Source organism: Falco cherrug, chromosome 5 (assembly GCF_023634085.1).
Source record: "Falco cherrug isolate bFalChe1 chromosome 5, bFalChe1.pri, whole genome shotgun sequence".
Classification (NCBI taxonomy): Eukaryota; Metazoa; Chordata; class Aves; order Falconiformes; family Falconidae; genus Falco; species Falco cherrug.
In genome coordinates this window covers 12,868,124-12,895,503 of record NC_073701.1, presented here as the reverse complement: position 1 = coordinate 12,895,503, position 27,380 = coordinate 12,868,124, and the positions used below count along the sequence as shown (strand labels likewise).

The 27,380-nt window shown below is 44.5% G+C and overlaps 1 protein-coding gene across 4 annotated transcripts; it reads left to right on the top strand.

The window, feature by feature from the left end:
- The first annotated feature begins 1,434 nt into the window (after positions 1 to 1,434).
- BCL2L14 (BCL2 like 14) lies at positions 1,435 to 16,595 on the top strand. 4 transcript variants are annotated; one of them, XR_008732568.1, is made up of 8 exons: positions 1,435 to 1,771; positions 1,907 to 2,200; positions 8,880 to 9,323; positions 11,913 to 12,077; positions 13,044 to 13,111; positions 14,128 to 14,400; positions 14,573 to 14,738; positions 15,149 to 16,595. XR_008732568.1 is itself a non-coding variant. In XM_027815073.2 (6 exons), the coding sequence occupies exons 2-6, from the start codon at positions 8,888 to 8,890 to the stop codon at positions 15,188 to 15,190; spliced, it is 984 nt and encodes a 327-aa protein (XP_027670874.2). In that variant the 5' UTR covers positions 1,435 to 1,771; positions 8,880 to 8,887; the 3' UTR covers positions 15,191 to 16,595. The 4 variants fall into 4 exon arrangements, 1 of the variants encoding a protein (XP_027670874.2); XR_008732569.1 differs by lacking the exon at positions 1,907 to 2,200 and having other exon boundaries at positions 11,913 to 12,065; XR_008732566.1 differs by lacking the exon at positions 1,907 to 2,200.
- Positions 16,596 to 27,380: the final 10,785 nt, after the last annotated feature.

Below are 27,380 nucleotides of genomic sequence, written 5' to 3'. Positions count from 1 at the left end.
TGCCCAGAACAGCTACTCTCAAGGCTATAGGGATATTCTGAGGTGGAAAATGGCAGAAACTGATGGAAGTAATGGATTGGGTGAGTAGCTGTATGTCAGAGGAGGTCATTCATGGGTAGTGATGCTGCCTCGATCAAATAAAGTCAAATAAAACCAAAGTTTAGCTTTGCCAGTTTATTTCAGAAGTTATGCAGGGCTATACATCTAGCTCTGGTTATAAGGTCAACACAAGTGCTGAGTGGAAAATGGCCAATTTTTGCCTGTTCTATCATGATATAACACAGAACAACAATTGGAATAGAACAGATCAAATGGAGCAGAGTCAATGTTAGTTTTCCCTCAATCCTCTCACTTTCTGTCTAGTGGTATAAAATACAAAATCCCACTTTTAAAGGGGTGGTTGTTTAGGTCTTTTTTCATGCTTCCAGCAGGCTACACTTCCCTTTTCTGGGCCTCAACTACTACCTTTTTTCCCCCTCTTAGTCTTGCAGAAAGTATATTCTGCACTGGGATATGGCGTATGTTTGAAAAGAAAATGAAAATTGAAGTTTTTGCAGTCCGGGGAATGACAGATCATTAATAATCTGTAATACACAGGCTTTCCATCTGCTATTATTGCTCTCAGGTCAGTTGGCCCTAGCAAAGCAGGAAGGAAATAGAAAGCTTCAGTGAACACGAACAAAAAAGCTTCTATAAGCCTGCAATGTATCCACGAACTCCAAGACTCTGTTCCCTGGAAATGCAAAAGTTGGCTCTGCTTATATTTCAGTTTCTACTAGTAAATTCCTCCCTTCACAGGAAAGGCAGCAGACATGCCTTTTCTATACAAAGCTCTCAGACTAAGGCACAGCCTTGAGTGCTTTTGTTCCTGAGAAGGGATCTCCTCTCAGTCAGAAACCCCTCTGTACCTCCTAAAACTATTTCTCTGCTGCAGATAAATGCAAGCGTTCCCCCGCTTCAGCTGTTTCATGTGCATCAGGCCCCTCCAGCTTGCAATTGCATTTACAAGCTGATTTCAAAAACGGAAGATCACTGGCGCAATGAAAATCCCTCTTAAAATGCATGTGTGCTTGGGGCTACTTACATGGGTAACAAAATCATAGTTTTAGTCCATGAGTTAACAGGAGCAATACCATGTTGCTGTTGCAAGTATTGTACCAATCTTATCTAATTAATGTTTAATGTGATTTTGAAAAAAAAAAATGCAATGACATATGAAAAAACATAGACTAGTTTACTGTTTTATAGTGTTTACTAGTTCACATAGAAGAAGAGGTATAACTGTTTTCAAAACACTTAAAAAACCTTCTTGTATCAAAATGATGATTTGATTTGACCTGTACCATGGAGAAAAACAGGGTTTGGGGGGAAATAAATAAATAAATAAATAGTTTGGCAAGAAGCCCTAAAGAGCTATAGACTTTTTGCCCTTGCATGGTGCACTGCGGAGAACAAGTCACGTGCAGGAAGGGCAAACCCTACCCCTTTCAGCTTTTTATAAGTGAGCTGACGTGTTCTCATAAGGAAGTACAAGGGGCACTTTTTTTTTTTTTTAATTGCAAGTGGAGTGACCTTCTTAATGAAAGCTTACAAACATATGTTTTGATGAAAGACTGAAAATATTAAACAAAAGAAGGAAACTTCAGTTTTCTGAAGGAAGTGCTGTGCTTGCAAGGCTGGCTCTAGCAAGACAAGTCTAGCCACTGGAGGAGGAGGACAAAGAATTGATATCAGCAGGCACCAAGAGTTGCTGGTGCAATAGACCTGGAAGGTAATAAAACCCCTCTTTTCTTCTCTGAACTTGGTTTCTCTTGTATAATGTTTGGCTGTCTATAAGCCAGCACAAGACTCTCTGAATCTTAGTTGTATATGGATTAAATGGTTATATTTATCATCATTAACTTAGGTATTGAACAATGTACTCTTGGGCTTAGCTGTGGTGTGAAAAAAGGAAAGAACTGCCCTGGGACTTTTGGAGCTGCCATACAAGCTTTGCTGCTGTTGGCTGTATGCTTTTGAAAGAAGAGATTGACATAACCTGCCAAGGAGAGCAAAGACATTTTCTGCTGACTACACTACAGCTAGTTGTGGAAGGTTGAATTTAAAATTTGGGGCTAACCCAGTGTATTCCTGCAGACTTAAATCCTCACCAGCCGATTCATACAAGTTGGCCCAGTTCAAGCTGGGTCACCTCTTGCTGGTAAGATGACTTCATTTACAACTGAAAGAAACTCTGATCTGAGCGGGTAAATTTGGTGGAGGTGATTCAGCAGGTGATATGCTCCCCTGAAATCATCAGTAAGCAGATCTGTTATTCCCTTTTTGCTCCCAGATCTTTGCTGCACAGTGACAGCCAATTTAGTCTGCTGGAAGTCATAAATACATGCTTTACCATTTCTGTTGGTGCTGAAAGCCAAATAGTGCATCACTTCTCTTCTAGAGGCTGAGTCTCTGGCAGCCTCTCAGCTGTGAGAACGTGGGAAATACTTCTGGACAGCCATAGACTAGCAGGCAACCTCACTTCTGAAAGACATGTAGACCTTTTCATATAGCATGTATTGTATTTGTTGCATAACAGCGCTCATGAAAAATCTGTTGCCACTAGGGATGTTTTCTTTGGCATCGTAGTGTAACTCTGGCTTCACTAATTATGTTGTGTCCTATTTAGTTAAGATTCAATAAGGGGCACATAATCCTTCAGCTTGCAAGTTACTGCTTTCCATCCTAGAGGCAACTGTATTGCAGTACCACATGGAGAGGTCCTTTCTGGTGGGCTTCTGTGTGAAACCAGCTTTCTACAGCAGCTGTACAGTTTAAAACGGTTCAGCCTCTCTTGCACAGACAATACTTTCCCAGTAAGGGTTTTATGAAAGTGACTGACTCAATATACACATATTACTTCTTCAGCAAAGTGTGTTGCTTACATACTAATGAACTCTGGAGACCCACGATGGTTCTGCTTTTCTCCACTAGAGCTAGCAGTAAGTTAGAATCATCGACCCAGAGGATCTAGCTTGAAATGCTTGGAGAGGAATCTTGACCTTTGCTTCCCCTTGCACAGGAGTCTCCACTACCACACGCCCCAATCTGCTCCTCTGAGCAGAGATGAAGGGAAAGACCCACACCTGGGATGAGGCAGTAAGGTAAACATTGGTGCTATTATTGTCAGTGCCTTTCTCCAGCATTGCCTCAAAAATAAAGTGTTTTATTTAGAGCTGGCGTTGCACGCAAGCAACCACGTTTCTGTCTCTGCTGGTTGAGAGAGAAGCATCAGATGAGGCTTAAATAGCTTGGACTAACAATCCAAGGATTATTAGTTAAGATGAGAGGAAATGGCCTCGAGTTGTACCAGGGGAGGTTTATCTCGGATATTAGGAAAAATTTCTTCACTGAAAGGGTTGTCAACCTTTGGAACGGGCTGCCCAGGGAAGTACCTGAGTCACCATCACTGGAGGTATTTAAAAGACATCTAGACATGGTGCTTAGGGACATGGTTTAGTGGTCGACTTGGCAGCATTAGATTTATGGTTGGACTTGATGATCTTAAAGATCTTTTCCAACCTAAATTATTCTATGATTCTATGATGATTTTTCAGGGGCCTCTTTCGCTGCTTTGTCTATTCAGCCTTTCAGGAAAGGCAGTGCCTCTTGCTGCAGAGCCATCTGCAGCTACCTGCGCTTCCCTGGGGTCTGCTAGCGCTGGTAAGAATGTATGTGATGGGAATGTGGCCAAACAACAGGGTCAGCACTGACGTTGCCTCTGCTTGGTCAAGGTCCCTAAGCCTTTTGGGGGTAAATCTCAGGGCTGTTCATGTGGCAGGGGACCTTCCTGGGGAAGAAATAGTGGTAGAGCTTGTCTGTGCTCTGGGGGCACCTGAAGAGGAAGGACAGGAGGCACTCCAGCGGGGTTTAGGAGGAGAGGAGGGACTGGGAAGGCACGAGTGCAGCATCCAAGTCTGGGCTCAAGCAGCATCTGTGGTGAGCATGAGCCAAGAGGACTTGTAGAGTTAGCTGCCATGGTGGTTGGCAGCTATACATGCAACTATATATTAATAAATAACACCAATACAACAACTGTCGAGAAATGGCATAGCCAGGACACCACTTTGTCCAGTTTTGCCGAACACAGGCCTATAGCCGGACACCCTCCAAATCAACAGTTATTTCATCTAAACTTGAACCTCCAGGCTACACTTCCTCCTAATAAACATTAAACAGTCACACTGCTAGTTTCTTTTTTATGGTTTTATTTCCGTATCCTGCCCACTCAGCCTTGTATAATAAACTTCTCAAGCTTTTTGTTGACTGTCATTGCAATTGGCTCAGGATGGTGCTACAGTCTGGGGGGTATTTTTGTGGACTTGTGCAAGTTTAGTCAGTACTGGTGCTCAGAGGCTCCACAGGAGAGCAGGTTTTGTCGGTCATGCTGCTCACAGAAGTCTGTCTGTGTTTTTGCCAAATTTCTCCATCCTGGCAGACAAGCCTTGAAGTGGAAGGAGAGTTACAGCTAAATGTACCACTATGAGCACTGGCAGTTCAGTTTCCATTTTCTGGGAAATAGCATGTGGATGTGATATTTGGCAATAGGAGGAAAAGGTCTGGAGGAGAGTAAAAAAGGAGAGGGTAACACTGCTCCCTCAGGGCCTGCGAGCTCCAGAAGATAAATAATTTAGGCCAGAGTTTTTAAGTAGACAGAATGAGACCATGCTCCATAATCTGATCCTCCAAGTTTCTTTTAATCATCCTAGGAAATAATATGCACATTTGGGTTTTAGCAGGACTTCCAAGTACTTGTCAAACTGACTCAATGCTTGCATTAAAAAACGTTCTTTATAGAAACTCATTTCTGAGAAAGAGAGTTCATGCAAAGCCATTTCTGCTTCTGCAAAAGGTCCCGCTCATCTCTGGCGCACAGCAGACAGGATATTAGAAAAATAACACAGTTACAGTATGAAAAAGTAAGTCTAAAGACAGACCTAAGTCACCAATTAAGATTTAAAATTTTCAAATGAACTGAAAATCAAGTTAGCTACTGGAAGTCTTCTTTATAAATGCTCACCAGCATGTGGTGGTACCTCCTTTTCTTTCTATCTGTAAGTAATGGCATAAATGAGCTATAAACTGTGACTCCTTTTTATGCTTCTTCAGCCTGTTGTATACACAGGGGTGAGGCTTCTTACCAAGACATCAGTGCTCAAAAATGGTCCCAGTAAGGAAGCTCCTTTACCACATTTTTACCAACGTAATTTGTTTCATTTCTCAGAGATTCCCCATCAGAGCGAGGTTCAGGCTTAGCTGTACAGCTGCATCTGATGTGCTAGTGCTTATTTGATGTTACGTACTAGCAAGCTGTAATAAAACCCTACCTCCTGCTATCAGTCTGCACTTAGCCTCGTTTAGGAGACCAACCTTTGAACTGTTGCTTGATTTTTATCTGTACAACCACCTTGGGTAGGACTGTTCTTAATGTGTAAGTAATAGCTCAGTGTACAGGGCTGTAAGGGTTTTTACTGCTACTACTGGTAATCCTTCTTGCTGTTTATAAATGAATGTTTGTATTATTTTCTATAATTACTTTATGATTTATATATATACATAGTATATGTATTTTATATTGTTATTTATATTTTTATATTAGTGAAAAACGGGTACATATGAATGTTACACCTATAAAGAATACCCATGCTGGGGAAGGCTATGCTGTTTTAAGTAGTATGAGTGTCTGATCAGAAGGGTGAGGTTGGGTCTTTCCAAGGAGAAGACTGATTTTGAATTAAGTATTAAATAACGAAAAATAATTGTATAGCCTTTGAAATTTTCTCTCTATTTTTGGGCAAATTTTAAAATGAAATAACTGCTTGGTCTGGATTCTGGAGCAAAGGGAAATACCTGTTCCTGGGCTCATTGACTAGCTGAAGGGATTTGCTGTAGCCTTGCTTTCTGTGTAGCAGAGACACCGAGAAATGCAGTACCAGCGTAAAACACTCTTTAGGCTGTTCTGGTTTGCACTGGAAGATGGTCTCAAACAGCTACAGGTCACGGATTTGCTCCCCTGCATCCCGGGGGTAGTACACGTCAGCGCTCCCTTCCTAGGCACAGCAACGAAGCAGCAGCACCCCCGTGCCTGTTTTGCATCATTTCAGTTTTCCTTTCTTTTCTCTGTATCTCCAGCTCCCACTTCTTTGTCTCCACTTGGTTTATTTCTTATAACAGACTCTTGCTGACTTCCTGCTGGGCTTTTAGTTTCCCTTGCAAGGTCATTAAAGCTGCTTGTGAGAAGACACAAAGCTCCTGCTGACCTTTTGAATATCTCAAGGCAGCAACCAGCAAGAGAAAGGGAACTTGTGCCTTCTCCCTCAGCCTCCAAACTGCCCCAGCCATGTCCAGCAAACAGGCTCTCACCTTTGCATGACCTTGTGAGCAAGAGGTCTTAGTGCAGTGCTGGGCCTTTCACAGGACAGGGCTTCTGCTGAAGCCCAGGAGGCTGTTCGAAGGCAACACAGTTGTGTGTTGGTGTGAGAGCAATGTTGGTAGCACACTGATGGATTTGGTTGTTGCTGGGGGGTGTTTAAACTGAGTCAAGGACCTTTCAGTTCCTTGGGCCCTGCCAACAAGAGGGCTGGAGGGGTGCGGGAAATTGGGAGGGGACACAACGAGGACAGGTGACCTGAACAAAGGGCTATTCCATACCATATGACGTCGTGCTAAGTATATATAAGCTGGGGGAAGAAGGAAGGGGGGGGGGGGGCATTTGGCATTACAGCATTTGTCTTCCCAAGTAACCGTTACGTGTGATGGAGCCCTGCATCCCTGGGGATGGCCGAACACCTGCCTGCCCATGGGAAGTGGTGAATGAATTCCTTGTTTTGCTTTGCTTGCGTGTGGCAGCTTTTGCTTTCCCTATTAAATTGTTCTTACCTCAACCCATGAGTTTTCCCACTTTCACCCTTCTGATTCTCTCCCCCACCCCACTGCGGGGGGAGTGAGCGAGCAGCTGCGTGGGGCTTCGCTGCCAGCCAGGGTTAAACCACGACACCCCCTACCACACTGTTCCCATTCTCATTTCTTTAATGACTGTCCTAAGGTGAAAGTGGAAGTCAGTGATACCCCTTGCTAAAGGTGAGTCAGTATCCTGTGGATTTTCGGAGGACTAAGATAGTTTATACCAGGTGAAAATCTGGCACATACGTATATGACTTATTTCATCCTTATACTTAATAAAATAAAGTTTTAAGGGGATTAACAGATGGTTCCTAGCTCAACAACTTGTAGTTTTCCAGAGTTTGAAGGAAGCAGCTAGTAACTTCAAGCCTCTGCACAGTAAAGACAAGTGATCTGGAATTACGGTGCATCCTGGCAGTCTCCCTGCCCCTGTGCCTTGCCTCCCAGCACCTGTGAGGAGACAGGGTACCCAGGTCCCTTCATACACCATCGCACCCCCATTGCTGTGCCTGGAGACCCCTGCAGGATCAGGCTGCACGAGAAAGCTGCCTCCTACAGAACAGTTGTCCTGTTGTGAATTAGGAGGGGTGGCTTGCTAAATTAAAAATACATGGGGAGCAAGGCACCCCATTCCCACTGACTCCTTTGGATTCAGGGCATGTGAGGTGTGTTTAATCCCAAATGTGAGTCTCTGTGCTTAGGATTTAAATCCTGTTGGCTACATATCAGCAATAGCATTACATTCAACGTGGCGAGTAGCTGAATGGTATTCTAGACAGGAATAAATGAGATTAAAATTGTTTCTGTCAGGCTGGGGGCATAGCGTGAGTGAATTTGACACTTTTTTAAGGGCAGTGGGGACAGGAGCCTCCTATTCTGGCTTGTCAGCACTAGAACTCTAGCGATAGGTTCCGGATATGTGCATAGTCTGGTTTGACTTTGCATGGGCAACAGAGGTGTTGCCCACAGCCTGCTGTCGGTGGTCAGGGTTGCCTGCTTAAACAACTAAAACCTCACCTGGGCTCTGGAGAAGACTGATTTTGGGGAACAAAAAAAGCACAGCAGCTAGGTCACTGCATCACAGCTGATGACTCCTGCTTCTTCATCTGGTTGCTCTGGCTTCCTAGAGGCCGGGTGGCAGACAGGTCTAGCGCTAAGCAAAGATTTAAGAGGGTTTTGCACTCTGGCTTGATAAGCTACAATGTGTAGAGAAACAGAAAGAGGGCAAAATGCATGTGTGTGCTGTGGGATTCATATGTTTATTTGAACAAAAGCAAGTTACCCTAGGTAAGTGCCACCACACCATCCATTGAATGCAGTCAAATGCAAGATTGTTGATTCAGGTCCCCTAAAGTGAAAGGACAGTTGAGAACATTACGATAGGTAAATACCATAGTTTTTCCTAATGTTTGGGCTAGTTCTTGTTTGCTTTCCTACCTAGAGTACTCAGGTCCTGAATTTGTCAAAGCTTCCACTGAAAGAACAATTTTCATGTACTTAGATGCTTGCTCATTTGAGCTGCAGTATAGGCTTTTCCTTTGCAGTGCTTTGATGAATCATTTTTCTTTCCATCCCAAGAACCAGTGATTACTGTTATGGGCTTTCTTCTTCTCATGCACTGCACCCTGACCATTGAGTACTCCTTGAATTTCCTCATCTTTCCTGTCTAAGCCACCAAATGCAGTTAAAAGCAACGTATCACATCTCTTGTTCCTGTTCTTTGACGGCCTTGATTGCTACTTGAGGTATTTCTCTGTAACCAAATTATCTTTCTAGGAAACAGCGCTTCTTTGGTTCCTGGGTACTGCAATATTCTTCACACCACTGAGTTTTATAAGGTATTTGGTGAAAAGTTCTGTAGAAGTGTCAAGTACTGGTTGGTATTCATGAAAAACAGGCTTCCATAAGCCATTAAAACTAAGAATATGTTTTTGCAGGAATCAAGATGTCTTCACCAAATGACGTCAGTATGGAAGAAATACCACTAGAAGATGATGAGCGAGACAGCATAGAATACAAGATCCTAATGGCCTATGCCCAGCGGCGGTTGTCTGTCAGTAAATATGGGAAACTTCTGAAAAATGAGGCTAATGTTCGGAAATCATCCTCTTTAACTGGGAGAAAAGTAAAGACTGACTATCAAAGAGATAAAGATGGACTAAGTCAAAGATTAGTTTATCAGGGTCTTGTGCCGCAACAGCAGAGCAAAAATCAACCAAAGAAAACCTACTTGCCAGGATATTGTATACCTTTTTTCTGCAGCAGAGCAAAGCAGAAAAAGCCCCCTGAGCAGCCATTGCGCCAAGGTTGCACAGCACATTTCTCCATTTGTGAGGCACAATCTGAGAGCGTTCAAGAATGGAATTCTCAGCATCAGACAAGTATGTTCTTGTTCTTTACTTTTGCTGTTTGTCTTTATCTCTCTCCCTAAATAGCTGAAATGGCTTGTGGCCTGTGGAAAAGCAGGAGGAAGATGGTGGTTTCTTTCACTTTTTGGTCACCTCTTATGCTAGCTTTATTGGTTTCCAATTAGGAAGGCAGATTGCTAGATCTTCAGTAGTGCTTGCACACACAAGATTCATGCTTGTGACTGGCTTTTCTGTTTTCCATCATATGGTGGTATCATATAATTGCACAAGTTGTTTTTTTTCAAGCATTGCCTTTTTCTTTTCTATATCTGGTTAGAAAGAAAACACAAAACACTGGTCAGACTGAAGACCTCCACACTAAAATCAAGGAAGGGTTGTTTGAAGGCCCGCCCATTCAAGGAACTTTATCATATGATAAACATTCCACACTAAAGACACAAGTGCTGGATTCTGCTTGAAACTGCTGCCAAGCAGCTGGCAGTGACCAGCCTCAAGCACAGAGCAGCCGCAGCCTATGTCTCTGGATCACGTCTCATAACCCCACCATGTAGCTAAATGGAAACAGTCTTCCAGAGTCATCTACGTCTCTTTTATATGTTGCTATTATATTAAGTTTAAACCTGCCCTCCTGTGTGTTAGGAGAAGAGGTGGTAGGTGGCTGTAATCCACCCAACACCCAAGGTTCCCACCCACATAAACATCTTGTACCCCAGCCCCAAAGCCAGCCCCACGCCAGGTGCTGCACTGCAGACAATAAGGTTTTCCCTTTTCTGCTCTGGATGATAACTAATAATTTTTCATACAAGACTGGGAGAGGAGAATGAGGTATTCCCATTAAGTTGCATATACAGCATATAGGAAGTTGCCATATTGTTTGCATCTGCATAAGGTAAGGGGTGGTTTTATTTGTCCCAGCTTGATACTGTTGGTGTCACAGCAATTGCTCTCCCCATTCAATGCATTTAAAGATATTTCTAAAAATCATTTATCAGTGACTTCTCCAGCCTAATGTCCCATCCCTGACCAATTTAACTGTCCTGGACCAGCTCCTACCCACCAAGCCCAAAACTCTCCTTGCTGCCAAATCCAGTTCTGCCTCTCAAGGAAAGCCCCTGCTTCGGCTTAGTGCCTTTTGCTAGGGGGAAATAACTATAACTTCCCATTGTTTGGATGCCAGGAACATATACCTGCATCCAGATATCTGGTTTCATGTCCATTGTATTTTCACATTGCCAAGGAAAATGCTCGAGAGTTTGGGTGCAATCACTTCAAGGCCCTGCCAATACATTGGCATGTCCCTGCAGCATGGGTGGCAGCATAGCCTGGAGGTAAAAGCTCCCCACACTGGTTGTTAACCTCCCTGGGGATCCTGCCTAACTTCAGATCTGGGCTTTACCTGCCTTTCAGCAGATTGCTGCACCAATTCCTAAAACATTATTAATGTTCTTTATCACTTACACTGCTAACAGCTGCCCTGCAAGCTTGGCCAGGACATTCTGGAGCAAATGGGGTGCTTTTGGGGATTACCATTCTAAATTGAAGGCCTATTCAATTTAAAACCATTTGGCTAATCTGAGGTTTCCAAAGCCATGAACAATCTATCCCCTTCCTAGAAGTTTAGCAGCTCCCTGACGAGCTCTGCAGGCAGGCAAGCAAGGTGGTGGAACTGTCTTGGGGTTGATTCACCCACCTTGAAATGCTGGTTTCGTTGGCTGCATTAACCCCTGCTGCCCTCACAATAAACCCTGCTTATGAATTTTACATGTGTTATGGGTCAGACCGCTGCTGAGCTTGTCTCGATTCTGCTGGTCATGTGGGACCTGCCACTTGGCAGTGGTGGTAGGGAGATCAAGTTTTGCATCCCAAGCTTGGTGAGGCAAGTCGTAAGGAAGAGCACCCTTCAGATGAAACAAACTTGCAACAGCTCCTCCTGCTCTTTTTGCTATAGCAGGATCCCTGCTGGAGTGCCCTCACCAAGCGATGCCTTCAGCTGGTAAGGGTCCTGAACAAGGTCATTACAGAAGGTGGATAAAGCCAATCTGGTTGCTGAGTTCTCCCAGTATTCACGTCTGCTTAATACAACAGCGTCAAGAACACGAGAAGCTTTTTGAGCTAGAGGTGCCTCTGAAGTGAAGTCTGCTTCTCCTTTGCTCAGGGTTAGCCTGTGAGAACAAGGAAAGAAGATTCAAATACAACATCTCTTCCGAATCTGGACCTACAGACAAACTAATCATGGGCAGTACAACTAAGGTCCAAGATTCACAGTCCCATAGAACAGTGCTCTCAGGTTTCTTAATAACGTGGTGTGCTTCTGGCTTGCAAGGATGCACGCTAGTGAGCAACACTCACACTTGCTTCTGTGTGGCCTCTGTATAGCCAGCTGCTGCTCACATACTAGAGAAGGGTTGTGCTGCGTTACTTGCTTCTATAAATTATTACCAGCTGATCTCAAGCAATAGCAAAGCCCCAGCATGGGGAAATGTATCTCTTGGTATCCTCTGGGCACTTCCACCTCAGGGGGCATGTAAACAAGTAAATCACTGAATTATTTCCTGGAAAGATTAATTGCCTTCTTTATTTCCCACCTTCCTTCCCAATGAGGTGAAACAGCAGATGTCAACCACATTGCAGACAAACTTGCCAAGCTTGTTACTTCCAGATCCCAGGAATCTCATTCAGATGTATCATTCAAGAAAATGTATCATGCCCTGTCTCAGGAACAAGGCAATAGCAAGCTTACTGATGGAAGTGAGGGTAAGGAACATGGTAAGGGTGAAAAATTTTGTGTTCATGGGCTACAGTACGTCAGGTTGGGATTGCACACTGGGGTATTTTCTCTAGGCGCGATGAAGCACTCAGGACTCCTGCAGTAAGATGCTGCAAAGAAGGAAGCTTGCTCTGCTGATTCTTGCTCTGTTGCCCACATTTCAGGGCTGCCCTTGCAGTCCTTTAACAGGTCCTGCCTGCCACTGCCATCAAAGGGAGCATCCTTTAAAACACAGAGGTGTGACATGAGAAAAAGAGGATGAAGGCAGTGACGTAAGGTGACAAAGCAGTGGTAGGAGTGAGAGGGCTGGGGGTAGAGTAATACACTGGGGCTCTAAGGCCAAAGACCAGTCATTGGGGCAATAATGTCTTGGTCAATCCCTCTTTGGTGATGGAATAACACTGCTTAACAATCTCTGTTAAAAATCTGAACTGCTTGCCTTCTATGACATCTGTGGAGATTTAGTTTTAATGCAAGCTTTCTAGGGATTTCTGGTTACAAGAGGGATCCTGCCATACTTAGATTTTCTTTAATCTGGCAAACCCAGAGTTTGTCCTAATATGTTGCAGAAGGTGTAATTGGTAATGATGAGGACATCTTTCCCCCCTAATTTTAAGTCTATTTTTGTGGGCTTCCGTAGCTGTTCTTTCGTTGTGGCTTGTTATCAGACATACCTCAAAGCCCAAAGGGCTGGCGGTGGGATGTTAAAGCCCCTGCTCTTGCCCAGATTCTTAACTGAAGCAAAACATCAGACAGATGGAGAAAAAGTGATGTTGTCGTAACAAAAAAGTTGCTTACTCCACACAAACTAGAACAGTGAGCTTCAGCTTAAAGCCTGGATGCACAATTCTGAATCCACATAGCAGCTGTTTTCATGATGAAGTGACACAAAGGCTTTTGCCATAGTTTGCTGTCTGAATCCTACTAGCAGGCTGTGATATTTACATTACTCTTTTCTTTAACAGGTGAAGAAAAGATAATACAAAGAATAGTTTCATTGCTAAGACAATCAGGGGACCAGCTAGAAGAAACGGTAACTCCTTCTGTTTTCAGGAGCTACACAGGCTGGAGTGTGACAGATTACACTTCTCTCGGGAGTGAAAGTTTCGTAACCTAGCACGCTCTGTCTCTGTCCTGAACTTCTCTTTCCACACTTAGGGCTTTCTGAAACCTTCACTGTTCATCCTGAAGTCTTTCTTAAGACCAGAGGACTAGCAGAGATCTCTGTTGGGATGTTGGAGGAAGGCAACAAAAATGTTATGCATTTCAAAGAGGAGTCACTTACCTAATTCCCATTGAGTTTCATGGGATGTTGAGCACTTGACTGACTCTGAGGAACTCTTATGTTTGCATTAAATTTGTTATACAAGTTCTTCCCAGTGGAGGGAGAGAAATTCTACAGCTTTGAGAGCTGCTGTAGGGAAATAAATCTTCTGAATGCATTTTGAAAGCCCTGCCCAAAAGCTAATGAAGAACCCCCACATGAGTCCATTAGTGGAAGTGGATGTTTTCTCTATTAAAAAATATAGGAATTTGCTCCCTTTACTCCCTTCTTTAGCTGCCCCTTCTGATCTATAAAGGCACCAGCATGGAGGACGTGCTCAGCTCCTGCAGTAGACAGGTACCCAGATATAGTAAGAAGCATCACAAAGATCCTGACTGAGCAAAAGGAGCTTAGCATGGCAACTGTTGCCAGCACTTCTCATGACCTTGCCTTTACTGTCATCTTCCCACTGCTCCTGTATTCCCATGTCTCCCCACCTGCAGGTCTCAATATCAGTGTCACACTTGTTTTGCTTTCTCTCTCTCCTTTTCTCATTCAAATGCAAAAAACCTTAAGATTTTTTCAAGGAAAAAACATAGAGCCACCTCTAGAGCCTGAAGGAGCAGCTTTGTGGCAAGGTGTGGGGTTTGTGTGTCATCTCTTGCATTCACCACCACAATAAGACTACATTGCATGCACTACCTAGAGATGCTGTCCTTTCCCAATGAGATGGGGAAAGCAATTCCAACAAAAGTGGCTCAATTTAACCTTATTCTTATTTTCAGATCAAAAAGGACAAAGTTTTCTATCAGCATTTTAAAGACATGCTGTCCTACACCTTCTTCAAGAGGATCACTGATTTGTTCCTGGAGGATGTCTCAGCAGGCTCAACAAGTGAGCCAGAAGGCCAAGTACAATGCACGAAAGTTGCCTTTATAATGGAAGTTGCCACCAGACTTACTGCTGTGGACAACCATCCTATGAACCTGGTCTTGGGCTTCGGATCAAAGTACCTCAGAGAACACTTCAAGCCATGGATTCAGGACCAGGGTGGCTGGGTACGTGTTTTGCCTCCCTTGACTTTTGCATAGCCTAAAGGCACCTTGAAGCAGTACACTTTCACTGTACTAACACGGAGCAGATGCGTATTCTTTAACACAGCGTGTATTCCAGCTGTGGAATTACTTGCTACAAGACATCTTCTATACTACAAGTTTTTTGTTTACATAGGTCCAAAAATCAACAGGAGACAGTCATGGAGGGTTGCTGAGTATAAAACACCATTCCTGGCATAGACAGTCTCTCTACCACAAATAGCTGAAGGCTGGGAGAAACACCAGGAAACGTCATGCTTGCCCTCATCCTATACTTCTCCCTAGAAGCGTGCTGTTCGGTGGTAGGTTCTGGAGACAGCATAGTAGTTCAGCAGTTCATACAGTCTGCCCTTACAGCGTGGTATGATTTCACTTTCCCTGTACACAAAAGCATCTGTTTATCTTCAGATCCCCCTTCAGAGTCAGCTGTGCAAAGTGCTCTTTTGCCAGCAGCGGTGCTGAGCTGCTGCCCTTCATAGCTCATTTACCCGGGTTTGCTGGGAGGCACTTGCATCAGAGATCCTAGTTCTTTTGTGCTTATGGAATGAATGAAAACCTTCAGCAGCTGTACAGCCTGTGTCCATTAGAAATCTATAGCATGTGAGGTCAGGAAATCCTACTGGCAAACCTACTGACTGACCTCAGCAGAGCTGGAATTAAAATCAACGTCCTTATTGCTTCTATAATTTCAAGTTCTCTTTCTATGTTACAGGAGAAGGCTTTGACATCACTGGATCAGGAAGAAGTAGAGTAATCACGACTGAATTAATTCTTCAGGGTGCAGGAGCCTTCAGTTAAGGAATGTGCAGGATCTTACCACAATCAGATGTCAGAATGATTAGTAGCTACGTATTTTTATTTTTCCCATGGAAGGTTGGTCTGTTGCACGGGTAACTCTGATGGGTACAATTGCACTTCCTTAAAGTTGGTGTTGATGTAGAAGGGTTCAGTGAATATGAAGGCACCTTCAACTCCCCTGGAGCATTCAGCCCCACGGACAGTGATTTTAGGTACCTTTCTGAGTAGAGGTGCTTGCTACTACTCCTATGGATGGATGTTAAAGTGCAAACTGGAGAAAAATAGCAGCGTATGCAATCAAGAGCCGCTGGACTGTGATCAACCATCACCAATTGAGGCCAGTGGATCATATTGGTGCCAACTGTTATCAATTTCACAGTCTCTTGTCAGAAGACATATTGCTGTCAGTCTCCTCTCCTTGCCTGCACCCCCTCCCCCAGCCCCCCTTCTCTGATTAGATACCCAAAGTACTGATGACAGGAGGGTCGGAACTAGATGATCTTTAAGGTCCCTTCCAACCCAAACCATTCTATGATTCTATGATTTTATACTTCTGAAAGGGATTGAGTAAAGCTAATGAGGGCTTTTTACTCCAGTGCATTCCCCATTCCCCCAAGAAAACAGACCTGATCTACCTACAGATGCTTTTAATTTGAACTCTTCTGTTTTAATCCCCTTCAAGGCACAGCACAGTAGATAATGACTTTTACAGCATTGTTTTGTCCATTAACGTGGAAGATACAAACACTGTGAGAGCCTTATAGTCCAAGAAATTTAAAATTTATCCTGCTGTATGAGTTTTCCTCCTTATTCAAAAGGAGGTCAATGCTATGTGTAATCTCAGGGATTTCTCTATAAACTGAACTGGCCCTTCAGCTGTTGGAAACAAGTGATCTGATTAGAGTTCTTGAATCTGTGTGCGGGGCAGTGGAAGGAGTATCAGTGCCTCATTTAGAGTAGAGGCAGATGCCAGTGAAACTGTTCATGATTTTGAGGCTTGGTTTGTGGCCCATTTAGTTGATTACTTTTAGATTTCCATCCCATGCAAATGCCCGGTGGAGAAATAGGGAACTCGGAACATCGGCTGAAGCTGTAAAACCATGGCATCGCTTCTGTGACTTTCCAATACAACCAGGTAACGTTCCCTGAACAGGCTTTCTGCCTTTCAGTAAGATACCCTTCCATTACGTGTGCTCGTTCTGTGTGTACAAGTACATTAACTACAAAGATTGCACGAAGAAGTTATCTACAAATCACAAATTTGAATGAAAGTGATACAAAGCGTTTTAACCGGATGTGGAAAATACGCAATGCTATCAAAGATCAACTATTTCTCTAATAAACATTGAACTTTCAACTCATGTGTAGCAAACTGCCTCTGTTTGGACACGTATGTGTGAAACAGAAGACAGAGAAGGTGGAAGTGAGTTACCTTTGTTTCTCTTCTTCAAAGGAGCTGGGAAATACTTGATATATCTCTAGACTGTAAATCTAAGATTCCCTTCGTTTTAAGAACAACCACTCTTTCTGATCACATCAGATGTCCCCAAAGGGGGATGATTTGTGGGGGAGAGACAAGAACTTAACTCAAAAGTTCAAAATGTTCTTCTTCTGTCTCTTTCTCCAACATCTTTTTGCTATGGAAAAAAAATGTTGAGCCGTTGTACCCTCCCACACATTGGAGGCTGCTGCTTTATTACAAATTTGATTGGTTTCTAAAGCCGGCTTGTGAGCTAAATCTTGGCACTGCAGAACTGTATCTAATTCCATTTTAATTACACCAAGACTAGACTCAGTCTGCTAGCATACACCAGTTTGCTATTAGTTGGGCTCTAGCTTATGGAAGTCACTTTTTAAATTTTCTCTGCTTGAATAGCAGTCTTGTATTCAGCGAGGTGCAAATTCTGTGTTTGTGAGTGTGGTTTTCCAGCTGAAGGTTGAGCAGCCTTAAACCCACACTTGTCCCTCATCCCCAGTTTGGTACCTCAGGGCCAGTTTCATGCCAAGAATGGAGCCAACAGCAAAATAGATGGTCTTGAATGGGAATGCGAAAACTAGCCATCTAAGAAAAGATATTCAGCTGGTTCTTATTTTTCTCTGGGTTGTTAAGAGGGATTTTTTTTCAGTAGCAGTAGGGGCCAGCATAGGAAATCAGCCAAGTGAGCTGTTTCTTATTTAGACATTCTTACATTTGTCATCTGCATCAGTTAGATTTTTAAGAGCAATCTACTCCTTTTATGGCAGGGATCTGTGGTAACCTCCTTGCTGGAATGACGGCTTTGGTTTATTCCAAGAGCAGCCAGCAAGGCTGAGCACCGGGCTGTTGCCACTGCTGCTGCCTGGCATGAATTAACAAAGCTCTACTACTGGCTCAACCAGTCTTCGCCTTGGTGTCTTTTTTAAATCTGTGGTGACTAAACTAGCAGCAGGCAAATGTGTGTGCTTTCGGTGTGTGTGGAAATGGAAGGGATGTTGTGAGGGAGGGTGACTGGCCATGCCTTCGTTTTACATTAATCTCTCACAAGAAATCTTTGTCTGTGTTTAGCTGTAGGACATGCTGGTGCCAGTTTGGGGTGTTACTGTAAAAAAGAGTTTTACTGTTAAAACAAGAAGTGCCACTTGGGATTTTTCTTATTGTCTATCTACCCAGGTCAGCATCACGCTATTTGTTACATCAGCAAGTTTAGTTTTAAAATGAGCTGATTTCACTCTGTGTTAAGGTTGCAACAGCAGAGTTTAGCCCTATACAAGGTGATGCTGGGATTTCATTTTAAAGGATGCTAGCAGTGTCCTGCAGCTGCCTTCTGCGCTGTGTTAAAGGGAGCCGGTCCACTGGGGCAGCCTGTGTTAGCACCTGGGAACTGCTGTCCCAGCCTGACATCACTCTCCAAGAGCCAGGCCTCCAAGCAGCAAGTGGGACCTACCTGGCTGTTGCTCCCTGGAGCAGCTAAAGCATCGGTAAGAAGATCCCACTGCCCGTGTGCACACATGTTGCACAAAGGAGCTGGCTCCTGGCTGCAGTGTCCATCGCTCTAGAGAGTAAGTAGGAGGTGGAAACATAAGAAAAGTCTGGAGCCTTTACCCGAACTCAAACATTTTACCTGTCTTACTTACCTTTGCTTCAGCTCTTAGAGGGCTGGATTTCTTTTAGCTCTCAGGAAATGCTGGCAAGTCCAGTATTTCTCAAAAATAGGCTGATGAGGCATATGGAAGCATCCTTGGGCCTTCTCACAGCACGACACAGTCTCCCCCTTTTTAAGCTGGGCCTCCTTTCTCTTCTTCCCACAGGTGAGTAGCACACTGCTACTACTGATACACACACTGGAGTAGAGAGAAAAGCAGCAGGTGGACAGAAAATGAATTGCAGTGAAGCACCGAGGGGAATGGCTCAATAGACACCATTGTCTGAAAGGTTGATTTACTGCTGGCGAGTTTTCTGCTGTAAAGGCTCACGATCTGGAACAAGTTCAGGGTTAAAAGTTCACAGCTGGGGCGTTGTAGTGCAAGTGAAGGGTGAGAACCAAGTAGAAAACAGCGAAGCTGATTGCCTTGTTTGTTTGTTATCTGCTGCTAGGACACCCTTGCCAGGGATAGTGTAAATCCCACAAGCGAGACAGAAATTATAGCTCTATGGCATGATACCTGGCAAAGCAGGTTGTGGGGTGGGGTTAGGAGATGTTCTGGGACTGGAGCTACTGCAATGCATCCCAGTCAACTGACAGATAAGGTTCCTTCTGTGTCCCATGATTTGCTCCACTGCGTATCTGCTGCAGCCAAAGCAGAAAGCTTTTTGCTGTGCAGATGCAGAGACAACGCATTTTCCTGCCTGGAGTGGTAGAAACGAGGCATTGCAAAAAGGTTTCATGCTGGAGTCAGCATCTTTGCTGCCTGATGTGGTCTCTATGCTGACTTCCATTTGTCTCTACCCCAGGTAGATCCATGCCAATCACGGCTCTTTAAGGGGAAGCTCAGATGCTTCCCAGTCAAAGCTAGCATGCTGAAAGGGAAACCAACTGAGTTCATCACTGGATGCTGGACGAAGAGGGGATTTAGGTTTTTAGAAGTTAAACACCCAAGTGGAACTTTCTGTCTGCCACTGCAGTGGTTCTGCTTTAAATATTCATTACACGCAGCACCGCAATGGAAAATTTGGGTTATGCTTCTGTTATCTTCCCTAGTGATTTGAACCTGGATTTTCTTGTGTGCCAGCTAGCTGTTCTAACCCCCGTTGACGTGGATAATACTACCACTTGAATAATACCACCAGTATTATCCTCTCTGCTCCCCCGCAACCTGAAATGATATATCCAGGGAAGCATCTGCCGGATCGGTCCTGTTTGCTAAACAGGCAGGAGCACAGCCTGTACCGCTGCCACTCAGACCGAGGGCTCTGCTGGCGTCTGAAACGCAGGCAAGTACGGGACTATTTTGTTAAGCAAGGCCTGAAGGAAGGCTTTGGTGATGCCAGCAGTGCCTAAATACTCAGTATAGATGCCAGTAGCAAAATTAAAATCTTTTGGTGGGTCAAGGCTCTAGAACCAGCCAGAGGCAGGGTTATGAACTGTACTGGGATACAGGAAAACTACACACATGTTCTGTATTTAAAGTAGCTGTGTATGCCTCTTTCAGCTGGCTTGGATTTTTTTCTTTCATCAAACTTGTGTGTCTGCATATTGGGAAAGGTGCCTTCCTGTGGGCACCAGGGTTAGAATGATTTTCTGTGGGGCAGGGGCTACGGGAATTGCATGAGGCATTATCACCATACAAGCATCAGAGAAAAGGTGAGGGTGACCTTGTGACTGACCTTCCCTAGCAAAGCTATGGCAGGCTGTTAATAGCAGCCAAGTGCTTTGTCTTGCCAATCCCAACACCAAAAAGCCCTGAGTGAGCACCTTAACCTCCCCCCGAAACACCCTGAAAGATTAACCCCTGCAGGTGTAATTCTGGAGTTTTCAAAACTGTTGTGTAGCCTGGGTGTCATACTTGCCTTCTGTATTTTAGCCTTTCAGGTAAATGCAGATCACTTGGTTACTTTCTCTCCAAAAGCAGGAGAGTGAAGGCTTTTAACAGAAAACTGAGCTCTCCAATCCCACCCTCTCCAGGATCTGGAGACTAAGCAAAATGCTTCTCTGTAGAAACACTTACAACAAAAGCACACTGCACAGCCAGATGATTTCCATGTTTTTTTTCCCAAGCCAGGGGTCACACAAGGGAAGTTCAGCACTTTCCACAGGAGCGGGGAGCATTCACCTCCACCCTGTCCCAATTCTTTTATCTGTTGTGCAGGGATCACCCCTTCAGCCACTCACTGCCTCCTGGTTGGCGTCCATCTGATAAAGGCATCTGCCTGTAACCCAGTTCAGGGTACTCAGGCGAGGGGGACATAATTTGTTCCACTTTCACTGCAACCAGCCTGGGGTAGCTATTCCCGTACTCTCCCAACTCACAAAGACACCTTTGAAGGCTGCTGACCAAGAGAGGTCCTGCACAGGTTCAAGTGATGGGGACGTAAGCACCCACAATGAAGTCCTGGATTTAGCTGTAAGAGGACACAAGCTAAAAAACCCCCAAACCTTGTAATTTTAAGCACCTGACTGCAAGCCTGAAACCCAGTCTAGATGTTGGATAGACCTCAGAATATCTATTAAATCCTGGGTTCTCGCTGAAAATGGATTTCTGCCCATCTAGAGGTCACGCCGGAGGTGATATGGCTACAAAATACATGGGGCCCATGGAAACATTTTCCCAGCCCAAATCCGTGCCTGTTTTCAGTGGCTGTGCCCAGTGGTACCACCCCATGCACCTGCTCTCTCGTCCCTCACCGTGTCCCTGCAGGTGAGGAGCTGGCGGGGTGGGGGTCCAGCCCTGCCAAAGCAGGGAAGAACCTCCCACCAATTCAGTGAAACTCGCCCTTGAAACGGTAACAAACACACACTGGATGCTGGCCAGCCAGGAACTTGCGTGTGCGCTGCCGAGCCGTGGTGTGAAGCGATGTGTAAATGTATTAGCAAGGAATAGGGCAGAGTTCAGCGCTGAGGTCAGCCCTCTGCTTTTAATTAAGGCAAGAAGGAGTCGGGAAAGACAATATCCCATTATTGAGTGGGTAGTGCCTGTTGTGTTAGATGCAGTGTCTGCATTCAATTAAAGCAGGCAAATTAGCCTTTAGTGCCAGAAGAAAAACCAAAATGAGAGCCAGTTTGATGGACCAAAATTAAATGTGAGACAGGAAGAATTTATCATCCCCACAAAAACGTTTGGAATACACACTGGAAAGAAACTTCAAGAAATCCATGGAAATGCTTTGAAGGGGAGTGACTCATAATCACTTTGAAGACTGAGTTTCCTTTTTACTTTCTGCTTTTGAAAAAGGTTTTAAGATTCATAAACTGTATTTTGCACTGAGTGGGGAGGGCCTGGGATAACTTTCCTCTCCCCGCTCCCTCAAATGCTACTGAGCAAACTGCTCATCCTCTTTGCTGGTCTGAGCCACTGGGCTCCTGAAGGGTCAGCATCCCATCCTAGGCACTGCTCTGTAACTCCAGCAGTGTGAAAAGCAAGTGGACCGCTATGGCTTGAGACTGCCATTTCTTCTCCTGCTTGGACAAAGCATGGGAAAACATGCAGATACGTCTGTGTGGACACTTACACCAGCGTCTCTCGTACGGGGAAGTGGGGCAGGGAAATCTGCAAAACACTGTAGTTACCAGCTTTGAATGGCCTGCTTGCCCCACTACTACTAATGTTTTTCAAAAGAAAGGGTTGGGAAGTATCATATTATTTTATCTACAGATAGCAACTCAAGCCAATCAAGCTGAAAACCACTATGGGAACAAACTCGCTGTTAGTGCTATGCATGTGAGTTTGCAGTTTATTCATGAGGATTCGGTATGGACATTATCAAGCATCTTCGCTCTACACTGTTGGCCTACAGCCCAAGGACAGGTGGAGACCGGGTCTCCCACAGCTACTACAGAGCTGAGTATTTTGCTGTAGTTGTTCCCAAGAAGGATGGGATGTCAGCTTCTTTGTGCACAAAATAAAATCAAAATATACACAAACTCCAAAATCCAGTATCTGAGGTTTTCCCTGAAAAAATTGGAATGAAAAGGTGGAGGCAGCTCTAATTACAAATAAGGTATTGAGCTCTTTTAGGTATATAAATATACATAATATATATTACACAATAATACATTAAAAAACCACGAAGATGTAGAAGATATATCAGATTACCAAACCTATTCTATCTTGAAGGAATCAATGTAGAAATCACTAATACAAAACTAACATCACAGTTGCAATGCAGCAATAACAGACAGAGGGAGAGGAGCAGATTCTTACTCTTGATGCTGTGTGTGAAATTCAATTCCTTCTAAGGACATTTAGACTTGCACGTAGCAAAGCACCTTGGGCAGAAAGGAGGGATCTTCATTATTTGATCTTCATATTTAATACAATCTTTGCTTGCAGTGCTTTCTTATACCACCCCCCCCAAGATCTTCATATTTAATACAATCTTTGCTTGCGGTGCTTTCATATCCCCCCCCCCCCCGCCGCAAGTTCTTCCACATCACAAAATAACATAGAACTGGCCAGGGATCATTTCAAATATGAAGTGGTCTCACGCAGCTATGGCAGCTATGCAATAAAGAGGAGCATCTCGCCAAACACAAAACAAAAACCCAACCCAAATCCTCCTTTCTGAAACAATCATTTTCACGCTTTCTAGTTGGCTCCCAGCAGCGTGCTGGAGTCAGGAGACCAAATCCACCAAGTACCTGCTTACAGCAACAGCAGCTAATCATGCACAAGGCAAGACATATGCCAGGTAAATTGGAAACAAATGTTGAAGAAATCCTGCAGCAAGTGATGAATCTGAATTGCCAAGCAGCCCTCTCAGCTCTACAGATGCTTTGTCCGTTGTCTTTTACCGTTATGGAAAGACACAGGTTTTATTACCGACATAAAATTAACTCAAGGAAACAAGCAACTGGGACATGAGGGTTAATGTCCTTTGTCTGCCTTTTTGGCCCTCTCATTTTGGAGCCACCTGAAGTGGAAGGACGATTCAAACATCAAATGAGAAGAGCAAAAAATACATATGTGATAGAAGGAGCCAAGTATCCTAAAGCAGCAGAAAACCCAGCGCCCCTTTCCTACCCGTTCCCATGCCTCCCACGCTGACAGACAGACCTATGTTTTCTATGGACACCTGAAAGAAACAAGAGCAACTCTTCCTTACCTGGTGCCATTCACCAGGTAACTGTCCCTCGCATTCTGGCTTTACAACAAGCCTCATTTTTGTCTTTTTGGGAGACAGAGGGATGCCAATGGAGGAGACAATTGGCATTCCTTCCCCTCCTTTTTCAAAATTTGAAGGAATACATCTTTCCTACTTAGTTATTCAAGTTTAACTGATGTCAGCAATTTTGCCCAGCTGCTCAGGAAACCCCCGGGATGCAGGGATGTAGGAGTGCCAGCAGAGAAGCAGTGCTGGGCTTCCCACTCCACCAGGAAACCACCAAGCAGCCCCTCACATGCGTGCTTCTCCTCCCACATGCCTCGCCACCACCCTGTCTCCTCTCCCTGGGAGGAACATTTGCTGCCCTTCCCCACCACCACTGCATCAGCCTCTGCCCCTGTTTCCCCCCGACCACCTCCTTCCCACCCTGCTCCTTGCAGTGCTAATGCCAGAGCCCACCCACCTCACATGGGGACAGGTGGACCTCAGTCCTCACCCACCATGCAAGGCTGAGCACACTGCCGAGGAGCTCCTCAGCACCAGCCACTGGGCTGTGCGCCGGGGCTGACAGCACTGGATGTGCTGCCTTTTGCACAGCCAAAATGAAGGGGGATATGAGGGAGGGGTCAGGGGGGTTTGGAGAGGTGGATGCAATGCAGAGACAGCATGGAGAGGATGTATGGGCATCACACTGGATGGATGGGAGAAGTACATTCTTAAAAAAAAAAAAAAATCAGTCATGTTTATTAGTGCTGTTGGTGGAACAACTTTTTATTAGAAGCATCTGAAAGTGGTTTTCTTCCATCAAGTAATTAATCCCTAACAGCTGTGCTTCAGAACAACAGCCCACTTTAAGCCATCCACCCAGCAATGCTGCAGCCACAGGGTTTCTCAAAACATTCTCAGGATGGAAAGAAGAAAGTGGCGTCAAGGGAGGAATCACTCTGTCTCCAGCAAACAGAGCATGCTTGAAAAACATAAAGTTAGGAAAAACACACCAATGGATATTTGGGTTTTTTTAAAAGCATCTATTGCCTCATGAGCCATTTAAATCAAAAATTCATTTACAAACTCTCCTCCTGTCCACAGTGGGAGTCATTTTCTGATCTTTTCTTCCTTGGCTTTTCAGTGGAGGGCATGTTCGCCTAAAATCTGGATTGTTATCTGCAAGATTCACCTGCTGCTGGCTCCCCACCTGAAGTCAGACCGGTGTCAGCAGCACCATGCTCATTTTCCACAGCAGCCAAATGTGATTTCAAAGCAAGGAGAACGGCAGCCTCCGCTAAGGAACGAGCCACACAAGCACATGAAATGCCCGTGGAGGCCAAGGCCTGGCTTTCATTAGGCGCTCCATGTCCTGAGAGCCAGGGGAGGTGCAGGACAGGAAAGAGGCCGGACACAGGCCAGAGCACAAACAATACACCCTCATCACACCTCTCCTTTCTCCCCGTAGTCCTTCCAGCCACATTAGCCATCTCTGTTGTGCAACATTTTCCTACTGCTCTTTCCCTGCATGGACAATTGGCCCAGGAAACAGGGAACAGCTCTTGCAGCACCTGAGCTGCAGGTGAAGGCTTCTGGGCTTTCCTCCTGGGACAGCTGGGTGCTTCGCCACAGGCTCCTGGCACCCCAGCAGCCATCAGAACTCCTGCAACCTTTTATTCAGCAAACCACCAGCAGCGACCATCAGTGGTTTGAAACACGTTGCTCAGGGCAATGCAGGGAGAGCTTGGTGGTGGGTCACTCAGTCATTCCTCTCCAGCCAAGTGCTCTGCGGGTGGAAGTGGTTATTGGTTTCTTGGCAAGGAGACAGAGCTAAGAATTTTGGCAACATTGGCAAATAAAAAACACTTACCAGATGAAATCCCCCCATCTCCTGGGACCCGAATGATATTCTGTACATGTTCTCAGAGAAGCAAACTGCGTAGTTTTTGCAGAGTATTCCCCTTCAACTCATAAAAAAGGTATCTTGCTGTGAAAGCAAAGTTGTCTAAGATCACTGTTGTGCCACACCAAGCCCGGTCACCCAAGCACAAGCGTTTTCCTACTAAGCACTTTTTTGTGCAAGAGGGTGCCAGCAGGAGATGGCCGACAACTCCCAATCTTTCCTATAAATATGGAGCTTGTATTGCCATCACAGCTTTTGTGACCAAGGGCAAGGTAAAGCTTATTTACCCAGACACAGTTTCTACAGGAGAAATGAGGTTTTTGTTGTTGTTTTACTTTAAAAAAAAATAAATCACTAAGCCCAGCAACATGTCTTTTATGTTCCCAACCTGATGCACCAGGAAAAGGGATGGAGGAATACCTGCCGCACATGGCAGGTTTGATACAAGGCAAAACTTCCCCTTGTCAGGTGCCGGCTTTCCAGGAGGCAGTTCTACCAAACATACCTCGATTCCCATGCAGAAGTTTCTCAGCTAGCTACAAGATCTCCCCTGTGAAAACAGGTTAAACATGTTCAGCAGTTCCCCTCCAGGAACAAGCATGTGATTTCACATTCTCACCTTAGGGAAGCGCTGCCAACACTGGCAGATAAAAAAAAAAAAAAAAAAAAAAAAAGAAAGAAAGAAAAAAACCCTAATTTTTATGCTCTTAATGAAAGGTTCTTTCCACTTGCAGTGGTTATCCCTCCTCTAGTATCAAACAAATGGCAGGTTTCCAGTGCGCTCAGTCACCTCTGCTCATGCTCACATGTACAAGGAAAGACACAGAATCACACACAAGAAATCAATTCTTCTCAGACAGGCAGGGAATTTTTTTTTTGATGATGGATAATATGCCACTGTCCCATACTGTGCCTGCTGCTCCTTGGTGCCTGGCAAACATCCTTCAGCAGCTCCGTCATCTCTGGAGGCCTTGATAACTGGCACAGATAAGACACATGGTGGAGCTGCAGCTGAAACAACTTGCTTCTGTGTCCTAAGCTATACTCTCCCTCTAAGGAGTACTGGATTTTTTCCAAGATTTAACTGATCCTGCTCTTTGTGCTGTCTGTCCATACTGCCTCTCTGGAATGCACTTTGAACTGCATTTGAGACCCACCCTGATGCTTAACAGCTGTACTGGGAAAAGACCAAGATTCAGGGAATCCAAAACAACACGACTGCTATACACACTCTTCTACCATATTACAATTGCACAGACTCTGTAGAAAGGTCGCCATCATCATTTACAAAAAGAAAACCCCCAAAAACAAATCCAGAGAAAAGAAAAAAAAAAAAAGAAAAAAGAGCTGGTGAGCCTTCTGTAGCCCAGCAGCAATTCACAGCTGGCATTTTTAAAGAACACACCACCCAGCAGCTCCAGACTAATGGCTAAGGTAGAATAAATATAGCACCTTTAAATAAAATAACTGTGGCACACTAGCTGAGAATGACTAGCATTTGTTTTTGCAACATTTTGTGAGTGATAAATGTGAGTCCCATTTTACTGATGCAGGCAGCAATGTGTGACTTGTCCTTTCTACATGCCTCCATGTAGAAAAACTGGACCTGTAAAAGAATCTTAGTATATAGCCAGATCCACGCTATCACAAAGCCATGCTATTTTCCACGACCAGTGGATGCAAGTGGAGCAGGAATTCCTGTCCTGAGCTTATAAATTCAGAACTGCTTCCTATCCAATTACTCCTTACAGCGATAGGATGGCGTGTGGGGCAATTACTTTTACATTTTCAAGTTGAACACTCTTCTCTCTGAAAACAGTTTGATAGACATTTAAAGATCAGCAGTCTCCAAAATAATCACCAGGCATTTCTGGTCTGATAAGGATTTATTTGGTAATATTGTCTGGTTTGTATTATCCTGTAAACCAATTTAAGTGATCAATAATGGAGACTTTCAGCTTTAAAATGTATCCAGTTGCATTGCAGAATAACAAAAATCAACAGAACCGCTTGAAATCA

Excerpts from the sequence above, each read along its gene's own strand:
- BCL2L14 (XM_027815073.2), top strand. The coding sequence starts at position 8,888 with ATGTCTTCACCAAATGACGTCAGTATGGAAGAAATACCACTAGAAGAT. Across the intron at positions 13,112-14,127 it reads GGGACCAGCTAGAAGAAACG|ATCAAAAAGGACAAAGTTTT; the intron begins GTAACTCCTTCT and ends TCTTATTTTCAG. Across the intron at positions 14,401-15,148 it reads TTCAGGACCAGGGTGGCTGG|GAGAAGGCTTTGACATCACT; the intron begins GTACGTGTTTTG and ends TCTATGTTACAG.